The 23,378-nt window shown below is 49.3% G+C and overlaps 1 protein-coding gene across 9 annotated transcripts in view; it reads left to right on the plus strand.

The window, feature by feature from the left end:
• The first annotated feature begins 535 nt into the window (after nt 1-535).
• The window catches only part of SMARCA4 (SWI/SNF related, matrix associated, actin dependent regulator of chromatin, subfamily a, member 4), an 86,610-nt gene continuing 63,767 nt past the window's right edge, over nt 536-23,378 (plus strand). For 2 of the 9 annotated variants that reach the window (XM_053658169.1, XM_053658170.1), the window contains exons 1-6: nt 590-788; nt 17,766-18,015; nt 18,417-18,549; nt 19,312-19,716; nt 20,256-20,354; nt 21,281-21,539. In XM_053658169.1, coding sequence (XP_053514144.1) covers nt 17,794-18,015; nt 18,417-18,549; nt 19,312-19,716; nt 20,256-20,354; nt 21,281-21,539 — 1,118 coding nt within the window. In that variant the 5' untranslated portion in view covers nt 590-788; nt 17,766-17,793. Of the gene's footprint in view, nt 555-586; nt 789-16,719; nt 16,762-17,765; nt 18,016-18,416; nt 18,550-19,311; nt 19,717-20,255; nt 20,355-21,280; nt 21,540-23,378 lie in introns of those variants that run through there. The other 7 variants (XM_037131425.2, XM_037131428.2, XM_053658167.1 and 4 more) reach the window with 6 other exon arrangements.

The raw sequence follows: 23,378 nt of genomic DNA on the forward strand, positions 1-23,378 counted from the left end.
GGCTGAAATTTCTGTCTGTTCCGTGCTGCAGCATCTGCGCCTGGGGCATAGTAGCCAGTCAATAAATACTTGCTAATTAATAGGTACGCTTAGCAGAAAAGGCAGCCGCGGTCAAGGACCCACCATCCCCCGCCAGGGAAGAAAGTGACTCCCAGGCCCACCCTTGGCTGTCTCTGGTCAACTTCAATTACAGCCTCACGCACAGCCTCTGCTCCTCACTTCCAAGTCTTGGGGCCCCTTGCCATCCATACCACCACCTTCCCATCCCATCCCCCAACCTCCCACTGCCGCCATCACTACCGCCGCAGTGGCGCCCGCTCTGCGCACGCTCGGCGGCGTGCAGACGCCTAGCGTCAGAAGACGAAGACCCCTGTGCGTTGGCGCAGGACAGTCCCAGACAGAGGTGGGAGGTGCGTCGGATGCCTGTGCAGTTCCTGGCCCCGCCTACCTTCCCTGTTCCTCCACGGAGGCGCATGCGCGCTGGGAGCGGATGGGCCACCAGGCGCGCGCACTAGGCCAGACGGGCAGCGGAAGCGGGAGCAGCTCTTCCTAGGGTGGGGAGTAAAGGAGTAGGCGAGGGCGCGCGCCGCGGGGGCGCGGGCAGAGTGTGTGCAGGGAGTGGGGGGAGGCCAAGGCGGGCGGGCGCGCGCACGAGGCTTAACCTCGCTCGGTGGCGGCGGCTGTGGCTTCTTTGTTTCGTGAGGAGAAACGAGACGTCCACTCTGCCCCCGACCCAGCCTGGAAGGGAGGGGGCGGTGTCAGGAAGGCGACGGTGCAGCCGACTCTCGGTAAGGAACGTGGGCCGCGGGGGGAGCGCGGCGCGGGGCGTGGGAGGACGGTTTGAATGGAGCCGAGGGGGGAGGGGGCCTCTGGCCCCCGAAGCGGGGCCGGGGTACGGCGTCGCCCGAGGGTCAAGAAGCTCGGCCGGCATCGCGCACACGGGGAAAGCTAAAGTGTAGCGAGGCCGCGGCAACTACAGTATCCGCGACCGGCGGGGTGGGGGCCAGTGCCGCGTGGAGGCCGCGCGCCACCTGCGCGCGCTCTGGTTGGGTTCGCCGGACAAAGCTTGCCGCCCCCTCTGCGGGCCAGGGGTCCGGCATCGATCGTAGTCTCCACTAAGGCTGCAACAATAGCCAGGCGTCGGGAATTTTCTGGCTACGTTATAACGGGTCCAACACGAATGTTATCTTCTTGGGGAGTCTGCAGTCGCTTCTCAGTGGGAAAAATCCCTGATGGTGCATTGTCGTCTGGACACGAGCATTCGCAGCCCCCTTGGGTTAGCCGACATACAATTTTATTTAAAAAATCACGTATTATTGATTTTCAAAGAAATGTAAATAACTTGCGCCATTCTTTGGAAGTAGTGACTTAAAAATGTTTGCCTGGATTCGGGGCGCCGGCAGCAATTGGGGTAGGACTGGGGTAACTGCTGGAGAAAGCATTGTTTTTGTTGTGCATCCTTTTTCCTTCCTGCCAACCGATTTTCCAGATTAAGGTTTTTATTTAAAACGTGGACCTTTCAGGAGAGTGTTTTGTGCCAGTCTTGAAGACACTGGTCTTCATCCCCGTCCCAGCCCCCCACCCTCAACCCCTGTTGAATTCTTGGGAAAGTAGGAAATAAGTGTAAGAACCACTTGCCAAGAATTTGAAACAAGTTTTCAGTTTAAATTGAGGGACGAGACTAATGTTTCATTTCAGTCTGTCACTGAGCTGTGGGACTTGAAGCAGATAGTTTAATCTCTCTGAACCTCTTAGTTACCTCCTTTGTGAAATGTGATAATGTTACAGATGGAGCTGATGAAAGCCTGTGAAATGGTTCCTGGCAAGTGGGAAGCAGTGTTATTGTCTGGTCCCATCTCCTTCATTGCTGAGCAAATATCCATGAAGTCCATACTGGGTGTCAGATGGTTTGGGATTGGATCCCCTAAGGAGCCTCTCCTGTATTTAAAGTTACAGGCAGTAAATGTGGGAACAGCTTTCCTTGGTCGGTCTCATTTAATCCTCACAACTCTTTCTGGGAGAGGAATTCAGTGGATGGCCAGAAGGGTGGTGTGAACCAAAGATTAGGAAGGCTGCGTGGAAAAAGGGGCTTTTACTCAGAATCAGAGAGGATGTCCATATATTTTGACTTATATTTGTTCCCTTTGCTACAATGGCACATTTTCTCAATCCTCTCCTGTGTAGAAGTTAACCCCAGTTTGTAATTACATATTTGTTCTCTGAGGGCTATCGTCTGCCACAGTTCCCTGGGCTGGCACATGGTAGACCCTTAGTGAACATTTGTGCAATGAACGAAGGGCCCTTGGGAGGATTGGGTGAACAGGTGTGTGAAGTGCTTTAACAGGCACCGGGGTGGTTGTAAGCAATAAACATTAGTTACTATTGGGTTTTAACTTTACAGGCCATTGTTTCCCAAACCCCATTTCCTTGGAAAAGGAGGGTATGGGGGGTGGTTAGTATAGGGTGGTGGTGAGGAGTGCTAGTTCTAGAATCAGACCTCCTGGATTCACACCCAGCTCTCTAAATTTTAATTTGAGCTCAAGTAAGGTCCATACCAGTGGGTTCTCCCACTTGTGAAACAAGTGTGACAGCGATGCCACCTCCAACAAGTGGTTGTAAGGGTCGAGTGAAATAACATTGGGATGTGTTTAATACACTGCTGCGAATGCACTGAATGTATGAATCAGTGCATACATGCTTGTGAAAATAACAAATGTTTCTCCATGTGCCATTTAAAATAATTTTGTGTCCAGCTATTCAGGAGATTTTTTTTATTAGGTATCTTTTTAAAAAATCATTTATTTTTAAAGAGGGAGAAGGAAGGGAGAAAGAAAGGGTTTTAATGTGAGAGAGAAACATCGATCAGTTTCCTCTCCTGCACACCCCAACTGGGAACTGAACCAGCAACCCAGGCATGTGCCCTGACCAACAGTTGAACTGCTGACCTTTTAGTTTGTGGAATGATGCCCAGCCAACTGAGTCATACCAGCCAGGGCTCTTCAGGAGATTTTGACTTGCAGGTTTTTGAGTCAGAGGTAGAGGGTGACATCAGAGTTGTTACATCATCAGTGTAGTGGTCTCCAGACTTTCTGTCTGTGAAAGCAAACATACACATTTTTTTAATTACTACATCCATTTTATTTTATTATTTTTTAAATATTTTATTTATTTATCTTTGGAAGGAGAGAGGGAGAGAAACATCAATGTATGGTTGCCTTTCGTGCATCCCCTGCTGGGAACTGGCCTGGAGGGAACTGGTCTGCAACCCAGGCATGTGCCCTGACTGGGAATCGAACCGCGATTGTCTGGTTCGCAGGCCCGCGCTCAATCCACTGAGCTACACCAGCCAGGGTACATTTTTATTTACTAACCTTTTCCACTCCTTGTGGGCACATGAAGCACTGGGAGATAACACCAGAGCAGATATATGAGGGCAGGAGGAATTAGCTATTTTCGGTGAATGTCTGGTGAGAACAACACTCTCCTGGTGAAGAAACACATCCAGGGGTATTTCTTCTCCAGGGGCTGTCCAGTCATCCACCCTGGTTTTGATTCCTGGTTTTGCCACTTTCCTTGGTGTCTCAGAGAAATGGAAGTGATTGTGCCTGGCACATAATAAGTCCTCAGATGTGCTAGCTGATTTTGGCCTAGGTCATCATTCCTCGGCTGCCATGGCACAGAGAGACGCATTCACATTAACAAGGGACTGGCCCTGAGTGGTATGACTCAGTGGGGTTGGGTGCTGCCTCCCAAACTGAGAGGTCACCTGTTTGATTCCCAGTCAGGGCATGTGCCTGGGTTGCAGGCCAGATCCCCAGCCGGAGGTGTGTGAGAGGCAACCAATCAGTGTTTCTCTCCCTCTCTCAATCTCTTTCCCTCTCTCTAAAAATAAATAAAATTTTAGAAAAAACACAAAATTTAGAGTGAACACAATGTGAATGGTGCCCCCTGGAGTTGTACAAGAAGTGGCTCAAGAGGGACCCATTCACACCAACCACAGACAGAACACAGTGTGAATAGGAGTTGTGCAAGAAGTGGCCCAGTCACTCATTCCCCATTCATATGGCAAACAAATGTGCATTGAGTGTCTGCCATGAATCAGGCGCTGCTGGGGGCTGGTGATTCAGCAGGGAGCAGGCAGACAAGGGCCCTGTTCTGGTTCGCTCATATCCATCTCCCTATTTGCAAAGGGGTACAGTAATAGTACCCAACCTGTAGGATTGTTGTAAGGACTAATCAACAACAACAAAAAATGACAGATATAAGTTGACTAGAAGGGTTGGTACATAGTGCTAAACAATTGGTAGCTGTTGTCATTTATTAGGGTTCCTACAACATCTTGGTGGGTACAAAATATATTTTGGCCCAGTTGCAATTGTTCTCTGTGTTTTCAAGGTGGTAACAAAGGAATCCTCCATTTTTTCTTAATATTTAAAAGTAGTATGCTTTTCAGTTTTACCATAAGGCATTGGGAAAAGGGGGAAGCATGTTTGGTGGCATAGCTTTTGACAAGTACCAAACCTTGTTCATTTCACATATTTTCTTTTTTTTTTTTTTAAGATTTTATTTATTTATCTTTAGAGGGGAAGGGAAGTAGAGAGGGAGAGAAATATCAATGTATGGTTGCCCCTTGTGAGTCCCCTGATGGGAACTGGCCTGCAACCCAGGCATGTGCCCTGACTGGGAATCGAACCGTGGTTGCTTGGTTCCCAGGCCCGCGCTCAAGTTCATTTCACATATTTTCTAATACCTTGTAACATCGATTGGAACACTTTCAGAGCAAATTGAAGTTTTCAAAAAAAATTAGAGTTAAAGGGATGTGGGAAACCTACTGTAAAAAGGAAGTAATAGCTGTGGGAATATGGGGGGGGATGTCTGAGGGGAACAGGTCAGAATTGAGTCTGAGACCAGATGGAGAGCTAGCCTTACTGTCAAATTTATAGATAGTCTCCCAAAGAAATATTAGGCTAATGAATATGATCTGTGATATTTTGGTTGAAGTTTTCTATTAGTTGCATGTTGCTGTTAATTTTTCAGGATATGATTGTGATGGGCATGAAAATGAAATTCAGCCTGTATTCGTGTTCCTATACTTGGGCCTGGAGGGAAGCACCAGGTGTAGCTGGATTTGTGGGGAGATGAGATTTCACAGGGCAGGGGCTCTCTTTAGAAGTCAGGTACATGTCACCAGGCTTAAACCTGCCCTGCCCCTTCCCTGGCCTTTACACTCCCAAGTGGTTTCCAGAGCTTCGCTTTGGGACTTTGCTAAAGGAACATGTCTTCATTTTTGCTCATGGACAGTTGTCACTGGGAGCAGCCTGAGTTTTGCTCTGTGTGAAGCTCACCAGCTGTAAGTGTGATAAAGGAGGACTGGCCCTGTTTTTAGTAGCAGTGGCTTTTAAAATGGTTCCTTGGGCTAGGTTAAGTTCTCCTTTAACCGGTAGGTTGCACCCCACTGGCTCAGGAAGCAGGTGGCTGCGCGGCAGTTGCTGCTTCACCTGTTACAGTGGGAGACTCAAAGAGGCAGGATTTAATGTGTGCCACCCTGACTTACCCTGAGAGTCCCAGTAAAGTGGCACAATGGATGATCTCACTGTCCTAATGGTGATGCTGAAGCACAGTGGGCTGCTTGCTACGCCTTGGGAGCTATATCCGGCCCTGGTGACTGCCGAGTGTGTTTCTGACCACAGCCTGGACTTTGGGCACTCTGGGCACCCTTGCACAGTCCCCCAGAACACACCCTGCACAACTCTGTCTGTTGGGGGGCTTCTCTTTGCCTTCACTCTACACCCTTACAGGCTCTCTTCCTCCTGTACCTTCTGATCCTCCGTCAGACAGGCTTGATGCAGGACTCGACTCCCTGACCTCTCTGAGCACGGAATCCCCTGTTCCTCTTGTAGTCTCTTCAGTTGTCAGTACTGAACCAAGGCGATGAGAGTGGGGCCTGAAATCCACCCTGACTGGGTTTAGCCAAGCATGTCTCTAGGGCTGGACAGCCCCAAATAAGGAGTACCTTTTACATTTCAAATGCATGTGTGAGCTGAGGCCCTGCTGGTCTCCTTGGTCATCCTTTTCTCTTCTTACCTCCACATCTGTTCTATCAGCGTGTCCAGAGAAATCTTCTGAAAGCGTCATCAGATTGTGTCACTGCCTTGTCCAGAACATTCTAGTGGTTTTCTATTCTACCTAGAGTGGACCCCTACCTCCTCACCATTGCCCTCAAGGCCTGTGAGTTGCCCTCTCCACCCATCTCAGACCTCATCTGCCACACACCCATCGCCTGTTCCACTCCTGCAAGGTCCCACCTCCAGTGCCTCTGCATTCGTTTGTCCCTCTGCCCATAGAGAGCTGCGTGGTTTCCACGGCACTTCAAGTCTCTGCCCAGATACGTCCTCATTACTGAGACCATCCCTGGCCACCTTGATTGAAAGAGTACCTCCCGTTAGCTTGAGTGTTAACTCTGTATTTTAATACCACTTTCACCCCCTGCGTGATGTCATTTCATATTTATTTGTGTGCTTGTCTCTGTCTCTCAGTTGTCATTCCCACCAGACAGGGCCTGTTTCTGCTGGATGCACAGTGCCTGGAACCCTGCTTAGCCCGGAGTCCGTAGGTATTGGGGTGGCTGGGAGGTTCTGTCCCAAGTGATCCTCAGAGGATGTAGGTGCCATACCTCCCTGCCCACTCTTGTACTTTCTGATCTCCTATCTAGGGGGACTTCTCTGCAGCCCTCTCCACTGATCATGTGTCCTACGTAGAGTTGAGTGTATAGCAGGCCATAGCAGACCCAGCAGTGACTCATGACATCCACCAGACCTGACCAGCCTTAACCAGAGGGCGGTCAGGAAAGATTTGTAAAGCTTGATGCAGTTACTTGATAGGCGATTGTGTTGGGCTAAGCTGTGCCTCTGGGACATGGTCAAAAGAGCTTAAAAAACACACATCTAGTAGCTAGATAGGAGAGTGTTTGTATGTATTTTTAAAATTAATTTATTTTTAGAGCAAGGGGAAGGGAGGGAGAGAAACATCAATGTGTGGTTGCCTCTCGTGTGTCCCCTGCTGGGGACTGGCCTGCAACCCAGGCATGTGCCCTGGCTTGGAATCAAACCAGCGATCCTCTGGTTCGCATGCCGGCCCTCAGTCCACTGAGCCACACCAGCAGGGCTGTATTTTTGAAGTACAGACATGACACCTCCCTGACGTATTAGAGTGTGAACCCTCTCAGGACAGAAAACTAACCTGGCTGTCACATCTGGCATGTTATATATGGGAGCTCTTCAGTGGTTTTCAAGTGAATGAGAAAACTTTTTGCCCTGCCTGGTGTGGCTCAGTTGGGCATCGTCCTGCAACCTAAAAGGTCCCTGGTTCGATTCCTGGTCAGAGAATCTGCCTGGGTTGCAGGTTTAGTCCCCTGAGGTGTGTATGGAGGGCCGCTGGTTGGCGTTTCTCATGTGGACGTTTCTTGCCCTTTCTCCCTCCCTCCCCCTCTCTCAAAAATCAAAGAAGTACAAAATAAATCTTCATACCCTTTAAAAAAAACTTTGTAAAGGAAGAAGGGTTGATTCCAGTGAATAAAATGATACATAATAACCAGTGCTAAAAATAACACTGGTAACAGCCTACCTTTTAGGTAGAACAGAAGATATTACAGTGGATCATTACATGATTTTTCCTTTCTGAAATGTATTCCTTTTTAAATGTAGGGCAGAGTTTTGGTACTTAATTGTATTGCACGGAAAATGGTACTGGACACACGGATGGGGAAGCCCATTTTCAGGAATAAGCCATTTCCACAGGATCCTTAAGACCACAGATGCCCTGCCCCTTAACATCCTTCCAGATTCCTGGACTAGAGCACCCTTCACCATGAGGTCAAGTGTGGAGGGTTTTCTCAATAGATCATTAGGAGGGAAATATTTTGTATTTTGAATGTAATGTGTGGGGCTGGTTTTGCCCAGCTCCCGTTGATGGGTGTGAGCTCCCTGCTGTGACTTGACTGCAGTGTTGTATCTGCTGATGAAATACATCTGTGAACAAATTTCTCCACACCAAAAACACAAACAGAACAAAAAACAGCAGGTATGCTGAGCCAACCTGAAATATATGCTGTTTTTCTGGCAAGACGGAAAAAAACACACCCGCAAAACAAACACCACCCCCCAATAATCACAGCAAGCAGCTCAGGGAGGGCGGGGCCCAGATTGCCTGTTAGGAGCAGTCCTGCAGCAGTGGCTGGCCATCAGGGCCCTTTTATTTACAAGACAAAAAACAAGGGTGTTAGAAAAGAAGAAACTAGACCTTTAATCCTCTGGCAGTCTGGTTCCGCATTTGAATGGCAACAGACATTTCCATTTTATTAAATTTTGATTAAGTTGAAAGTAGGTGGAAAATAATGCAGTCCTCAAACCCTTTCATCTTTCTCTTTTATTTCCACAAAGGTACTTCCTGGGCATCTTTGCTGGGTATTTGGTTCCCAAGTATTTTTCTAACATAGGTTTTTTCCTTAAGAAGTATTTTATAAAAATCTGGTTACAAAAGTAACAGATGGTTACTGTAAAAAAACAAACACAAAGAAAGAAAACACCGGAAAACTCTGCTGTGAAAAATGTAAGTTTCCCGTCCTGTGCCTCCAGAGAGAACTGGTGCTTGCTGCGGACAGTGTTGCGTGTGTTGGCCTCTGTGCCAGCACACTAACTACCGTGCATGCGCAGTAGACTGACATGCACCTACAGTACGGGGCCAGCTGCCCCCACTCCCCTCACAGTCTGAAATCCACAGGTACCTTACTTTTTTTTTCTTGAATTGAGTCTAGAGAAGAGGGGAAGGGAGGAAGAAAGGGGGAGAGAGAAACATCAGTGTGAGAGGGGACACATCAGTCAGTTCCTCTCATACATGTCCCAGCTGGGGACTGAACCAGCAACCCAGGCATGTGCCCTGAGTGGGAATCGAACTGGCGACCTTTTGCTTTGCCCAACCAGCTGAGCCACACCATTCAGGGCTCCACATGTAACTTTTGACTCCTCTAAAACTTAACTGCCCATGGCTTACTAATAACTTAAGTAGTCGATAAACACATGCGATGTATGTTATATGTATTATATACTGCATTATAATAAAATAACCTAGTGAAAAGGAAATGTTATTAAGAAAAGCATACAGAAGAGAAACGACATTTACATTGAAAAAAAGCTGCAGCCCTGACCAGTGTGGCTCAGTTGGTTGGGCGTCGTTCTCCAAGACGAAAGGTTGCTGGTTCGATTTCTGGTCAGGGCACATGTCTAGGGTGTGGGTTCGGTCCCCAGTTCAGGCACGTAGGAGAGGCAACCAGCGGATGTTTCTCTCCCTCTCTCCCTTCCCTTCTCTCTATTTAACAAAACTAAACAAACAAACAAAACTGCATAGAAGTAGACCTGCGCAGTTCACACCATGTTTTTCAGGGATCAGCTGTGTTATTCGTGCCAAAGAGGTGCTCAGACCAAGCACTTTGACCTTTTCCCTGTTTTGTTTTGGACCATCCTCTCTGTCCCTGTGTATGGAGCTATTTCATTCACTTTTAATGGTGCCACAATTTCTGCAGCATGTATTGTGAGGGGTCCCGATTGTTTGGCAGTTGGGGTCTTCTCAGAGAAATCGAGGTGGTATGACCAAGTCCCTTCCAGACCCTTTGGCTTGGGAAAATCTGGGGGCCCGTTTTCATCTCGTGGCTTTTGAATGTCTTAGCTTTCAGCTTTTCGATTCTTGCCCCAAGTAGTTTTACTCTCCATCACATTTCTTCCGGCTGCCTACTGGGATTCCCAGGATGTGTGCCCTCCTGTGGAGCCCCAAATGCACCCAAGCTGTGGGCCCCACACATCTCCATTAGGCTCCCAGTTACACATGACAGTGGTTTCAACATTTTGGCCCTTGTGTCCCTTTGTCTTTTGCTTTTTCTCATCTGCTTAGTGGCGCTGTCTGGTTTCAGATGGGTTTCAGTGTGTGTGAACTTGCTCTCACCTTCCCAACCCAGACACCAAGTGACTCATCAGAGAGAGGCTCATCGAGGCCGTCCATGCAGCACCCTGGAAGCCATCTGAAACCCCCAAGGCCTTAGGATGACCTTGGGGACCCAGGGAATTTGCTGGAATAGCCAGCAGTTTAGTTTCCTATCTGTAGGTTAAGGGAGTTCGGTAGTGAGGGAAGAGGGCAGGGAACACCATCTCACCTGGCAGGTCCTCTCTGACCCCCCAGACAGGCTCCCTGGAGTACAGTGGTACTCCTTTCCATATTTTTCCAGCTCTCGGCAGGAAGAGGCCCACTGCTGCCCTTTAGGACGGGTTGGCTAGCTAAAAGGAACTTTTTCTTTGAGATTTTATGTATTTATTTTTAGAGAGAGGGGAAGGGTAGGAGAAAGGGAGAGAAACATCAATGTGTGGTTGCCTCTCACGTGGCTTCCCCACCGGGGACCTGGCCTGCAACCCAGGTATGTGCCCTGACTGGGAATTGAACTGGTAACCCTTTGGTTCACAGCCCATGCTCAATCCACTGAGCTACACCAGCCAGGGCTAGCTAAAAGGAACTTGATAAGGGCAAAGCATATTGCTTTTGTGGCTGTGGGAACCAAGAGGGCAAGGGAGAGTTTGCAGCAGCCCAAATCTTGCCCACTGATTGCCAGGCCAGACCTTGTTTGCACAGGGCTGTGCTGGTCTTCAGGCAGCCACTGCCCCTCCAGTTCAGCAAAGCTGCCTTATGCAGCCTCTCCTTTTGGCGGCGGGGGGTGGGGAGGTAGGGTGCTGTTGTTCTGAGTGCTGAAGGCCCCGAGCATTAATCAAGGTTTGTACTGCAGGGAGGCTAAATTTAGGAAGCAAATTCTCCAGAGTAGTTCGTTATTTTTTACATTTTTCCCCCTCTGCTTCCCCCACCCAGTGCCCCCCACTCCCTCAGGCAATTCTCCCACCATTGTTCATGTCCATGGGTCGTATGAATAAGTTCTTTGACTACTCCATTTCCTATACTGTACTTTACATGACTACTCTGTAACTACCTATTTGTACTTCTTTTTTTTTTTTTTTTTAAATTTATCTTTAGAAGGGAAGGGAAGGAGAGAGGGAGAGAATTATCAATGTATGGTTGCTTCTTGTGCATCCCCTGCTGGGAACTGGCCCCTGCTGGGAACTGGCCTGTAACCCAGGCATGTGCCCTGACCGGGAATGGAACTGTGATCTTTTGGTTCGCAGGCCCATGCTCAATCCACTGAGCTACACCAGCCAGGGCCCCATACCTCCTTCCCATCTGGCAGCTATCAAAATGCTCTCCGTATCCATGATTCTGTCACTGTTCTCATTTGCCTAGTTTGTTTTTTAGATTCAGTTGTTGATAGATTTGTATTTATTGCCACTTTATTGTTCGTAGTTTTTATCTTTTCTTAAATAAGTCCTTTAACATTTCACATAATAATGTTTTGGTGATGATGAATTCCTTTAGTTTTCTCTTGTCTGGGAAGCTCTTTGTCTGCTCTTTTGATTCTAAATGATAGCTTTGCTGGTTAGAGTAATCTTGGTTGTAGATCCCGACTTTCATGACATTTAGTATTTCTTGCCAGTCCTTTCTAACTTGCAAAGTTTCTTTTGAGAAATCATCTGACAGTCTTAAGGGAATTTCCCTGTAGGTAACTAACTTCTCTTGCTGCTTTTAAGATTCTCTCTTAATCTTCAACCTTTGGCATTTTAATTATGATGTGTCTTGGAGTGGGCCTCTTTGCATCCATTTCCTTCACAAAATTAGGAAAGTTTTCTTTTATTATGTTTTGAAATAGATTTCTAATTTCTTGCTCTTTCTCTTCTCCTTTGGGTAGTTAGTTATTACGTGGCTAGAAGAAGTGTGCCCTTTGTGTAGGCTGAGTACACCCTCCTCTTGTAGTTGAGCCTTGGTTGCTATTGTCAGATCAATGGGAGGGATTTACCCAGGCCAATCAGCTGCAAGGACTAGCTGTGACCACTGACCACCAACCTCCGCCTTTCATGGAGGGTCAGCTGTGCAGGGACAGGGTGGTGGTTCTCCGATGTGGTCTGTAGCTGTCCACTGGCTGAGCTGGCCCTGAGGCTTCTGGGGTGGTGTAGGGCAAGGTCAGCCCCAACCTGTGTTTTGCTCATAGCTGCCCTTCCTGAGCTGTAAAGCAATCTGAGATATGGCTACTACTTGTGCTGGTCTTTGAAATTCCCAGGCAAAGTCAAGCTGTGAAACTAGGCTGGCTGCTGCTAGTGCCAGGCCTGGGTTCACTGAGGCCAACTGTGGCTTGTTCAAGAGGATTTAGGGAGTTGTAAAGCATGTTCCAAGACCAGCCATTCATATTGAAAAGCAGCTTGGGTGGGGCCCTTAAGTTGGGTGGGGTGGAGTCTCTGGGGATGTCCAAGGCTGGTTAAACAGTGTTAGCCAAGTTGATGGAGTCTCAGATATAGTACGAGGCCACCAGCTCTGTGGAGAGAGGGCTTAGCAAAGGGACAGTGGCATCTGCGTGCCCTGATGCCAGACACTTCACTCTCTGCCTGTGTAGCATCGGTGCCCTTTGGGCTGCCAGCCCGGTGCTGGAGCTCAGTGGGAGTGAGTCTGTAGGTGAGTCTATATGTGAGTTCTTTAAGGGGAACTGGTTGGGGCTCCAGCAGTTTCTTCCCCTGACTCAATCCCCACTGGTTTTTGCAGCCAGAAGTTTTGGGGACTTATCTTTCTGGCCCTGGGACCCTGGGCTGGGGAGCCTGGTGTGCTCCTGGGACTCCTCATTCCCATGATACCCGCCCCCCCCTTGATTTTCATCGACCATACGTAGCTTGAATAACCAGTGCGTTCTGTGCTGTGCCCTTCCTACCACTCTGGATGGATGTTGTTTCTTTAACTACATAGTTGTCAGACTTTCATTCAACTTGATTTCTGACGTTTCTGAGTGATGGTTGTTCTATATTTTAGTTATAATTTTGATGTGGTTGCGCGAGGCGGTGAACCATGTCTTCCTGTGTCACCGTCTTGACCGGAAGTCCTCCAGCATAGTTGTTTATTTTGTGGCTAGTTTACTTATCTCTGTATGGGAAAGGAGGGTGGAAGAACTTAATCTGTGTGACATTTCTAGGACAGTAGTGATAAGCAGTAAGCACCTGCTCAGTAAATGTTAGGACCCATGATTTCACCAGCAGTGTAATAGCACTTCCTGCCTGTATGTACCTTGCATGTGATGCTGGCTGTGACTCTTGAGGGACTGGTCTCAGCACCGGCCTACAGAAGAAGAACCAGGCTCAGAGAAGTTAAGTCACTTATCCAGCGTTGTGCAGTTGATAGGCGATAGAGTCCATGCTCAGAGTCTCAGTTGCTCAGTAACCTTGGCCTTGTGACTGCATCTCCTCCAGTGACCTACTATGTACCCCTGAGCTTCAGGACCCCTCTGTCAGTGGGACCAGTGAAGGTCCTTTTGTGAGTAAAAGCAGGTCCTTACCACAATACAGGCCCACAGTTCTGCCTCCCTCTCTGGCTGGATCTTCCTTCTTGTGATTTCTTTGTGACAGATACATCCTCAGCTGTTGCAAATTACTAGGGGCAGGGATAAGTCACAGTCCCTTTGGATATTAAAATATACCGTCCTTTTCTCTACCCCACGTCCTGGAGGTAGTGGAGGAGAACCTGTTTTCTGTTCACACTTCTGTCATTTCAACCTTCGCCGTGAGGTCAGAGTAATCCCAGCCCAGAATCCTGCCAAAGTGTGTTCTCAGTCTTTGTTCTGTACTGCATTCGGTACCACCTAGAATGAAACTCATTTGAAAGAAAAAGAAAAAGACCAATAGCGCCAAGTGTTGACATAGATGGAGAGGAACTGGAAGGCTTACCCGCTGTTCAGGGGAGGGTGGTGTGTAGAATTGTAGTACCAATTTGGAAAACTGCCAGTGTCTACCAAAGCTAAATTTATGTCTGCCTTATGATTGTCATTGTCAGTTCCACTCCTAGAAATCCAAGAAAAATTAGTGCGCGTGTACCCCAGGTGACTTTGTTCATAGCAGTTTTATTCACGCTAGCCCAAACCTGGTTAGCACAGTGACAACTAAAGTTAGTACAGGACAACTAAAGAAGAACGAATGACTGCTATAACCCAGCAACATGGATGGCCCTCCCACATGAGCAAAAGGACACTGCTGTGTGATTGGCTTTTCAGATGCAGTTCAGTAACACGTGAAACTAATCTACAGTGAGAGTCAGGACAGTGGTTCTGCCTGGGAGGGTGGTTTCCACTGGGAAAGGAGCTGAGGAATGTCGGAAATGCTGTGTCTGATCTAGGATTCATCCAGATGTGTACCTACAGTCGGGGTACTTTAGGTATGCTACAACTCATTACAGGTAAATTAAGTGAAAGGCCCCTGTTCAGTACTATCTTGTGGACCAGAGAGCTGCTCCCCGTTTTGTTTTCCTGGACTTTCCACCACGACGGAGCTTGTCCCTGCTTGGCACCAGCATCGTGATTAGGCTCCTCAGTGTTTGACAGACCCTCACCCACTGTGCCACCTAGGATGGTTTTTGTGTCTGCACTTTTTGGGGTCCCCATTACTGTTACTCTCCACATGCCTGAGCTTTCACTCCTCAAGCTAGTTTGCTGGTGGTGGCTCCATCTACTTATTTTTAGAGAGAGGGGCAGGGAGGGATAAAGAGAGGAAGAGAAACATCAGTGTTTGGTTGCTTCTTGTGTGTGTGTCCCCAAATGGGGACCTGGCCCACAACCCAAGCATGTGCCCTGACCGGAATTGAACTGGTGATCTTTAATTCACACGCTGGTACTCAATACAGTGAGCCACACTGGGCACATATACCATCTTAAGTGTGTTGTGGGCTGGGATGGGAGTAAAAGACAGAAAACTGTACTTGAACAACAATTAAATTTAAAAAATACCATCCATTTACTCTTGACTCCCAGATTGGTATCTGGGGGGGAAAAAGTGTGTTGTGAAACCCTGTGCTTCTCAAAAGTGAATGTTACCATATTTTGGCACAAAAGTTTCTATTTTTATTTTTTGATGCCTTCCGCTGTGGGTGCTATATGTTGTTATTGAAGTTGGTGCTGCTCCGTGGAGGCAGTTAATTCCCAGAGGTACCAGGTCTTTTGATGGGAAGGTCTGATGCTAAGTATAAAGTACTTTTAGAAGGGCCACCATTGCAAAGGCCTTTACCAGTGTTTGCCTGTCGGCATGTCTGCCTTTAGATAGGGAGGTGATGTTCTCTAGGTGGCTCGGGTTCTATTTTGCTGTCAGTTTCAGTTAGCTTGGCTTTGAATAGACAGCTCCGAGTGAGAAAGAAACCCTGAGCTGATGGATGCTTTGGGATTCTTTAAGGATATGCAGGACCACCGTTTTTCTCCCACTTCACTGTAGTGTTCTGTCTGCCTGAGAGGGCCTGTGGACATGAAGGGGCCAAAGAAGAGCCCCGGGCAGCCATTGTCCTTTGTCCAGTCACATCCACATCAGTGTTGCCTGGCTTCCCACCTGTGAAGTGTGACTGCAGGTGCATCCTCCCGTAGACAAACACCTGGCCAGAGGTTTGAGACTCAGAATCAGCATTTTAACAAACTATAGATACAGAATACAGACTGCTGTCAGGTGGCAGAGACTGGGGCGGCTGCTGGATCAAACAGGATCCTGCTTCTGCGGCAGAAAGTGTAAACATGCACACAGAACTGAATCAGGTCAGAGTTTGCTTCCAAATGAATCTGTCTTGAATGTATATATGTATTTTTAAAAATTTAGTTTGTTTTTCCCCTGAGCTTGGGTTTGGATTTGTGGGGAAGGGACTGTGATCAGACACGTAATCTGCAGCTCTCTTGTGCGGTTGATTTAAAGCCCAGCATTGAGGCTCCTTGAGCTTTGGGGGAAACCGGGGCACCCAGGGGACGGAGGAGCATTTTCTCGCCTGTTGGGGTCTGTTCATGGTCAGGCCGGTGTGCTGGCCACCGGTTTCTGCCCTGGCACAGTTCCCGATCCTCTCTGTGCTAATTGTTTGGTCATGAAACGAATAAAGAAATTTGGGCTTTTGTTCTCTTATCAAGGAAAATACCTCCACTTTTCAGATTAAACCTTTTTTTAATCAAGAGAATTAAAAAGGTCCGTGAACTTCCTAACAGAACTTATTCCTTAGAACCACAAGTGCCCAATAATGTCTAGGGACAAGAAGCCTCATTGTAAAACAAACAAAAATTCCACAGAAACAAAAAGTAGACTTGTGACATGCCAACAGGATAGGGGCTTTTCAGTAATTTTGGATGCACAGAGTGAGAGAATGGGGTGGGACCACTAGAGTTCATGAGGTTTTGAACACTATTTATTAGATGATAAAAATGGTCATAGGTATGATTATAGGAAGAACAGCTTTGTGTGCTTCCAGTGTGCCGGATGATTCTGTTGAAGGAGAGAGTGTGTGTCTGTACGTGGAACAGCCTACACAGAGGGAGGCGCTGAAGTGTGGCAGGCTCCCAGAGACAGCACCAGGGCAGCTCTCCGTCCTAAGAAGGACCACCCTGGATGTCTCAGGTTAATTATCACCACTCTGGGGGGCTCGGGGGAGCCCCCCAGCCCTCTCCTCACACACCTCCTCCCTCAGTGGGTTGGGAAGGGTAAGGAGGACAGAGTTGCTTCTTTCTCTCTGTAGCAGCAGCAAGCACTTTCTGTGCCTGGTGAGATGATGGGTGATTTTAAGCTTCTGTATTCCTTTTGTGTTTTCCAGATTCCACCACTGAGACTTTATTACTCCGTCATGATGAAAGAGGTTATTAAAGAAAGTGTTATTTAAGGCCATATAACCACATAGCAGATTAAGAGTTACCTGAAAATTGAACTCTTATTGTAGAAAGCATTTATAAACTGTATCAGCTCATGGTCCTATCTGAGCAAGCATAATTTATCAGTATCATTGAATTTTTAAAAAAGATTTAAAAAAATATATTTTTAAAGAGAAGGGAAGGGAGGGAGAAAGGTACAGAAGATGTCAGTGTGTGGTTGCCTCTAGTGTGCCCCGCACTGGCGATCTGGCCTGCAGTCCAGGCAAGTGCCCTGCCTGGGAATCGAACTGGTGACCCTTTGGTTCACAGACTGGCACTTATGTCACTGAGCCACACCAGCCAGAGCTGAAAAAAATTTTTTTTTAATTTTAGCTTACTTCTGGACTTGTTGGAGGCCCTGGGTCATAGTTCTGGGTGTCATTTTTTAGTTAACAGTATTCATCAAACTAGACGCTTGATTATTACTCTTCAAAGTATTTGAAATGGCAGAGTACCATTATTCATGTAATAATTTTTTTTAATGAACCTACTTCTTAAACTTAAATTCACTTATTTTAAAGGAAACTTGGTCTTACCTTAAAAGGAAAACCAGTATTACTTGCCACGAGTATTTGTTTTTGTTGAATTTATGAGGGTCCAGTCAGATGCTGTTGCTGGCAAAGGCGCTGAGCCTTAGGCACGCTCTCCTTTTTGTACATTGGAAGGCGAGCAAGCATTAGAGTGGTGTGAAGTGGGGATCAGCACGACCCTTTGTTGTAATCAGAAAGATGGGAAGAGGAGCGAAGCCCCCCGCCTCCTGAGTCCCACCCTTCCTCAGGGGATTTTTATGTTTTTTTGTATGACCTCCTCCCAGAGAAATGGAGGGGAAAGGTCTGGGTAATAGGGGCTTGCATGTCAAAGGCACCATCTCCCTGTCAGATGTGTGCTTCTGATGTGACTCTGATCTCAGCTGATGGCCATGAACCCCAGACTGACTTTGACTTTCTGGCAGGAGACCACCGTCCGAAGCTCCTGTGAAGATGTCCACTCCAGACCCACCCCTGGGCGGAACTCCTCGGCCAGGCCCTTCCCCGGGCCCAGGCCCCTCCCCGGGAGCCATGCTGGGCCCCAGCCCTGGTCCCTCCCCTGGCTCTGCCCACAGCATGATGGGGCCCAGTCCGGGCCCTCCTTCAGCAGGACACCCTATCCCAAGCCAGGGGCCTGGAGGGTACCCTCAGGACAACATGCACCAGATGCACAAGGTAGGGAGTCCTGGGCCCATTGCCCTGACTGGATGGGTTCACTGGGTTAGAGGAGGGAGGGTGAGCCATTCGTCCTGGCCCCTGCTGTGAGCTAGCAGTCACCATTCTACTTTTAACCCCCTGCTCTTTCCTGGCGCCCTGGTCTGGTTGTCTCCTTCCTTGCCTTTCAAACACCGGTCTCCTAGGTGGTCACCCTCTACGGGTCGGCATTATTTTATGTATCTGCTTGACACCTAAATAGCTGTCAGAACTTGTTTTGGTCTTAGGCCACTTGGTCATGTTGGCAGTTGAGCAGATGGCATGGTGTTTTCAGTGACATTGAACTCTCGGGCAGTGCTTTGCTGCGCCACCTCCTCCTGTCCCCCCTTGCTGATTTTGCCTTGTCATTTTCCCTCTTGTAGCCAATGGAGTCCATGCATGAGAAGGGCATGTCCGAAGACCCTCGCTACAACCAGATGAAGGGCATGGGGATGCGGACAGGGGGCCACGCAGGGATGGGGCCTCCGCCGAGCCCCATGGACCAGCACTCTCAAGGTAGTGTTTTGTTTCCTTCTTTCCTCGTGTTTGTCACCCGCCAGGAGTCCTGAGGTCATTTTCCTGTTCGGGTCCCCACGGGTGGACAAGGGGGCACACAGGACAATGGGAAACGCTGCCTTGCCAGGGCTGTTGAGCTGGGGCTTGGCTGGAGCCCTGTTCGTGCTGTCTGTCTCGGAGCGGCCCTGGGACAGCGAGTGCTGGTGGGAATGCACTGTTTTCAGTGCCGGATGTGAGATGGCAGCTCTGGTGCCACCTGAGAGTGTGTTAGAAATGCAGATTTCTGGGCCCTACTCCAAACCAGTGGGGTTCAGAATTTTGCGAGTGCGCCCAGGCTGTTATTTAGCAAGTGCTCCAAGTGGCTTTTTCAGGTGTTTGAGAAGTGATTGGAGCAGTTAACTTCTTGTTATTGGGGCAGGAAGCTCAAGGGCTCCCCAGGTAACAGAAGTGAGGGGAGTGGGCTGGGCCAGGGCCAGGGGCAGGAGGCCAGGACCAGAGAACGTTTAGGCCTGTGTAACCTCTCAGTGTGAACTATCAGCAACTTGCTGAAAGGTGGGCTTAAACAAAACCAATCACACTAACTGCCAGCATGTGCCCTCTGAGAGCACCTCATGTTTGAATCACAAGAAATTTTAAAAATTTGGCCATCCCGCGTCTCAGGGTGGGTGCCAGTGTGAGCCTGTGGGGAAGGTTACCGTCTTTGTCTTAAAAATCACTGGATGTGTACTGCCAAGTGACCACTGAACTCTGCATTCCCTGCAGGTTACCCCTCACCACTGGGTGGCTCTGAGCATGCTTCTAGTCCAGTTCCAGCCAGTGGCCCATCCTCGGGCCCACAGATGTCGTCTGGGCCAGGAGGGGCCCCACTGGATGGTGCTGACCCCCAGGCTTTGGGACAGCAGAACCGGGGCCCGACACCGTTTAACCAGAACCAACTGCACCAGCTCAGAGCTCAGATCATGGCCTATAAGATGCTGGCCAGGGGGCAGCCCCTGCCCGACCACCTGCAGATGGCTGTGCAGGGCAAGCGACCAATGCCTGGGATGCAACAGCAGGTGCCAACACTACCTCCACCCTCTGTGTCTGCAACAGGACCCGGCCCTGGCCCTGGGCCTGGCCCTGGGCCTGGCCCAGGACCAGCACCTCCGAATTACAGCAGGCCCCACGGTAAGGCCCACTATTGCTAGCCCTCGGGGGAGGGACGGGTCTCACCAAGTCAGGGCAGCAGTGTCAGGCAGACCTGCTGGGCACAGGTTTCCCCTCGGGGCTGACACAGCACCTGGTACTCAGGGTGCTTAGGCAGGCAGGCAAAGCTCCTGTCAGGCTAAATGTTCTTTATCCCGCCCTGGCCGTATGGCTCAGTGGGTTGAGTACCAGCTTGTGAACCAAAGGGTTGACTGTTTGATTTCTAGTCTAGGGCACATGCCTGGGTTGCAGGCCAGGCCCCTGGTGGGGGACACATGAGAGGCAACCACATATTAATGTTTCTCTCCCTTTCTTTCTCTCTCCCTTGCCCTCTTTCTAAAAATAAGAAAGTAAAAATCTTTTAAAAAAATTCTTCCTCCAGCTTCCTGTGTCCCCCTTGATGCCCACCCAGAGGGGCCGTTGTTGGGAGTGTTCCCTGGAGACAGTGCTGCCCACTGGGGTGGGTGCAGGGTGAACAGAGGATACACTTTATCCTATTATTGGTTTCTCTCTGTGTGTAGGTATGGGAGGGCCCAACATGCCCCCCCCAGGACCCTCAGGTGTGCCCCCCGGGATGCCAGGCCAACCCCCTGGAGGGCCTCCCAAGCCCTGGCCTGAAGGTAAGTTCCCTCTGTCTTGGTGCCATGTCTGTAGTCTGGCTCTTGTCGTGAGCTTACACTGTGCAGAAATGGGGGCGTGCCCGACCGGAGAGAGGGCCAGAGCCCAGTCCTTGCTTCTTCCCACTGTCTTCATTGTGCCTTATCTGGCCCTGGTGATTTTCTGAAGGCTTGGGTTGGTTCCACTCCGTGATTCCTGCCTACCCTTGTCCTGTGGGTCACAGAGATCCTGGGGTCTCGTTAAACTGATAACAAGAAGAGAAGGAAGTGAATGAACAAGTCTACCGTGACTGCAGTGGGAGGCCACAGGGAGGCACAGCTGCAGGCACGACCTTTAGGACACAGTGTGTCCAAGCTTGGAGTTCACAGCTGATGCCCCCCCTCCTGGAATGCCCCCTCACCACTGCGGGAGGCCAGCAGGATGACAGGGCAGCTCGGGGTTCTGCGTCCTCATTGTGTGCAGCCGCTCTTCTTCCGTTAGAGGTCAGCACGTATTTGAGGGTCCTTCTGTTGGATGGAAGCAGTAGACAAAATGGATTCGTTTCCTGTCCCATTAGACCCTGAGGTTTAGTGATGGACAAGGATGAGCTAATCGCTTAAATCAGATTTCTTCTGAGTCTTGGTAGATGGAAGTCAGGAAAATGCTGCCCAGGAAGACCAAACTGTGGGTCAGCATTTGGGTCAGTACAGGGCTTCAGGGAAGGGCATATAGGCGGAGATCAGGAAGAGGCTTGAACTATAAGACAGGAGATAGGAGACTCCTGAGTGAGAAGCTGCTTGCCATGCCAGGTGCAGTGAGATGCGGGAAGATGGGGGAGGTGTGGCCTGCACGGTTTGTACCCAGGGCAGTGAGCACCAAGTAGGCTTTTTATTTCTCCGTGGAATTGACCCGGAGCTAAACACTGTGCCCCTGCTACTTGACTCCCCAGGACCCATGGCAAATGCTGCTGCCCCCACGAGCACACCTCAGAAGCTGATCCCCCCTCAGCCCACCGGCCGTCCCTCACCCGCACCCCCCGCTGTCCCACCTGCCGCCTCTCCCGTGATGCCACCCCAAACACAGTCGCCGGGTCAACCAGCCCAGCCTGCACCAATGGTACCACTGCACCAGAAGCAAAGCCGCATCACCCCCATCCAGAAACCCCGGGGCCTGGACCCTGTGGAGATTCTACAGGAGCGGGAGTACAGGTAAGGGGGCTGCTGTGCTCCCGGCCACCCCAGCTGAGTCAGCCCTGATGCACACTGGTATGGTTCGCAGTTTCAAAGGCCAGTGGGGTACGCCACCGGAAGTCTCCCTCCGCCTCTGTCTCTAGGCTTCCAGTGCCCTGGTTGCTGTGTATTGTTTCAGGAAAATGCTGTGCATATGCAAGTAGACAGGTACAGGCAGCCATATATTGTCTCTAAATGGTTCATGATGTATTCCCTGTTCCTCCTATAGAAACATACCGTAGAGATCTTTTTCTGTCTGTCTAAAAGGAGCTTTTTGTTTTTTCTGGTTGCACATAATTCTGCCTGCTAAAGATACTGACATTTATTCATCCAGTCCCCTGGTTGAGTGGACTTGAGGTTATTTCTAATCTGACATTAAGACCATAATGCCATAATAAATACACTTGTGTGATTGTTTCTCATTTCACACATAGCACATATGTCAGAATAAATTCCTGAAAGTTGCATTGCTTGTGTACAGGGAATGCACACAGGAGAATTTCGTAGATTCTTCAAAACTGCCCTCCATAGAGACCATTCAGTTGTACATTGGAGTGAAAGTACCTGTTTCTCCTCACTGACACTGTTCAACTTCGGTTCATCAACCCCTGCCGCTACAAATAAACAGACAAACAGAAAACCCTGTGAACTCTGCAGCTGATCCTGCTTACATGTCACTAGTTGCCGGCTGCTTTGCCAAGGCCTCCTGAATGCCAGGTGCCGTGGGGGATGCCTGGCACACAGTCTGTGTGATGGGGGCACCTGAGATTCACTCCCTGAGCACCTTGTACTTCCTGTTTCCTCACTGCATTTAGAACTTGCTCAGGGCAGGCCTCCCTTGGTGAGTGTAAGCTCCATGAAAGGAGACTGTGCCTCATTCACTGCATGTTCCCAGATGCATTAGTGAACCTTTGCCGGATGACCATCTCTAGAGTGTATCCCAGCTATGACATGCCTTGGAGCTCCAACCTGTGTGGCCAGTTTGAAGAGGACCTGTCTAGATATCTTCATGTTCCTCTGCTTTTCCCTCTCGTCTCTGTTCCCATATACCCATTGCCCAGCAGCTCATGGGGCCACAGACACTGTAGCCCCTTGACTCTTGCTTGCCCTCCCTCATCCCCCTTTGTATAGGTGGTTCATGACCCCTTAACACATCATCTCATCTCAGCCCCGCCATCCACTGTAACTGCCACCTGGTCTGCGCCTCTTCCCTGGGGCCTCCCTGCTCTCGTGCTTGGCTGTGCACTCTATTTCCCACATAGCAGTTGCAAGTCTCTTTTTATAGTTTCCTTGTATCAGCTCTATTTCGCAGGTTAAAACCTGCCATTGGTTTTCATTTATACATTCAGTAAATTTCTTTCTTTTCAGCCGGTGCCCTGTGCTCTGTCCTGACCTACCCACCCCTTCCTTGTTCCCATTTTTGTTTACTTAACAAGTTAGGCTTATTTCTGCCTTAGGGCCTTTTCAGAGGCCCCTGACTTCTTGTGCTCCTTTAGGCCTCATTGCTGAGGTCATCTCATCATAGAGGCCCTGCCCACCTCCTCACCTCCAGCCCTCTCCTCAGAGTACTTGCAATCTCTGGAATTACCATAGATGTTTAATTTTCTAACTCCTTTATGACCTATCTTCCTGATAAGGCTGTGGGCACAAAGGTGCTCAATGAATAGTGTGAAAGACTGAGTAAGGGGATTATCCCCTCTGAACTTCAGGCCCAGCCTGCAGGGATGCTCTGAGGCATCTCCCCCGTTTATTGATGAGGGCACTGCGGCTCCCGGGCTACTCGTAGGTTCCCAGGGCTGGGAGGGAGAGCCTGGCCTG

The sequence above is a fragment of the Artibeus jamaicensis genome, unplaced genomic scaffold, assembly GCF_021234435.1.
Source record: "Artibeus jamaicensis isolate MK-2021 breed Jamaican fruit bat unplaced genomic scaffold, CSHL_Jam_final scaffold_537, whole genome shotgun sequence".
Lineage (NCBI taxonomy): Eukaryota > Metazoa > Chordata > Mammalia > Chiroptera > Phyllostomidae > Artibeus > Artibeus jamaicensis.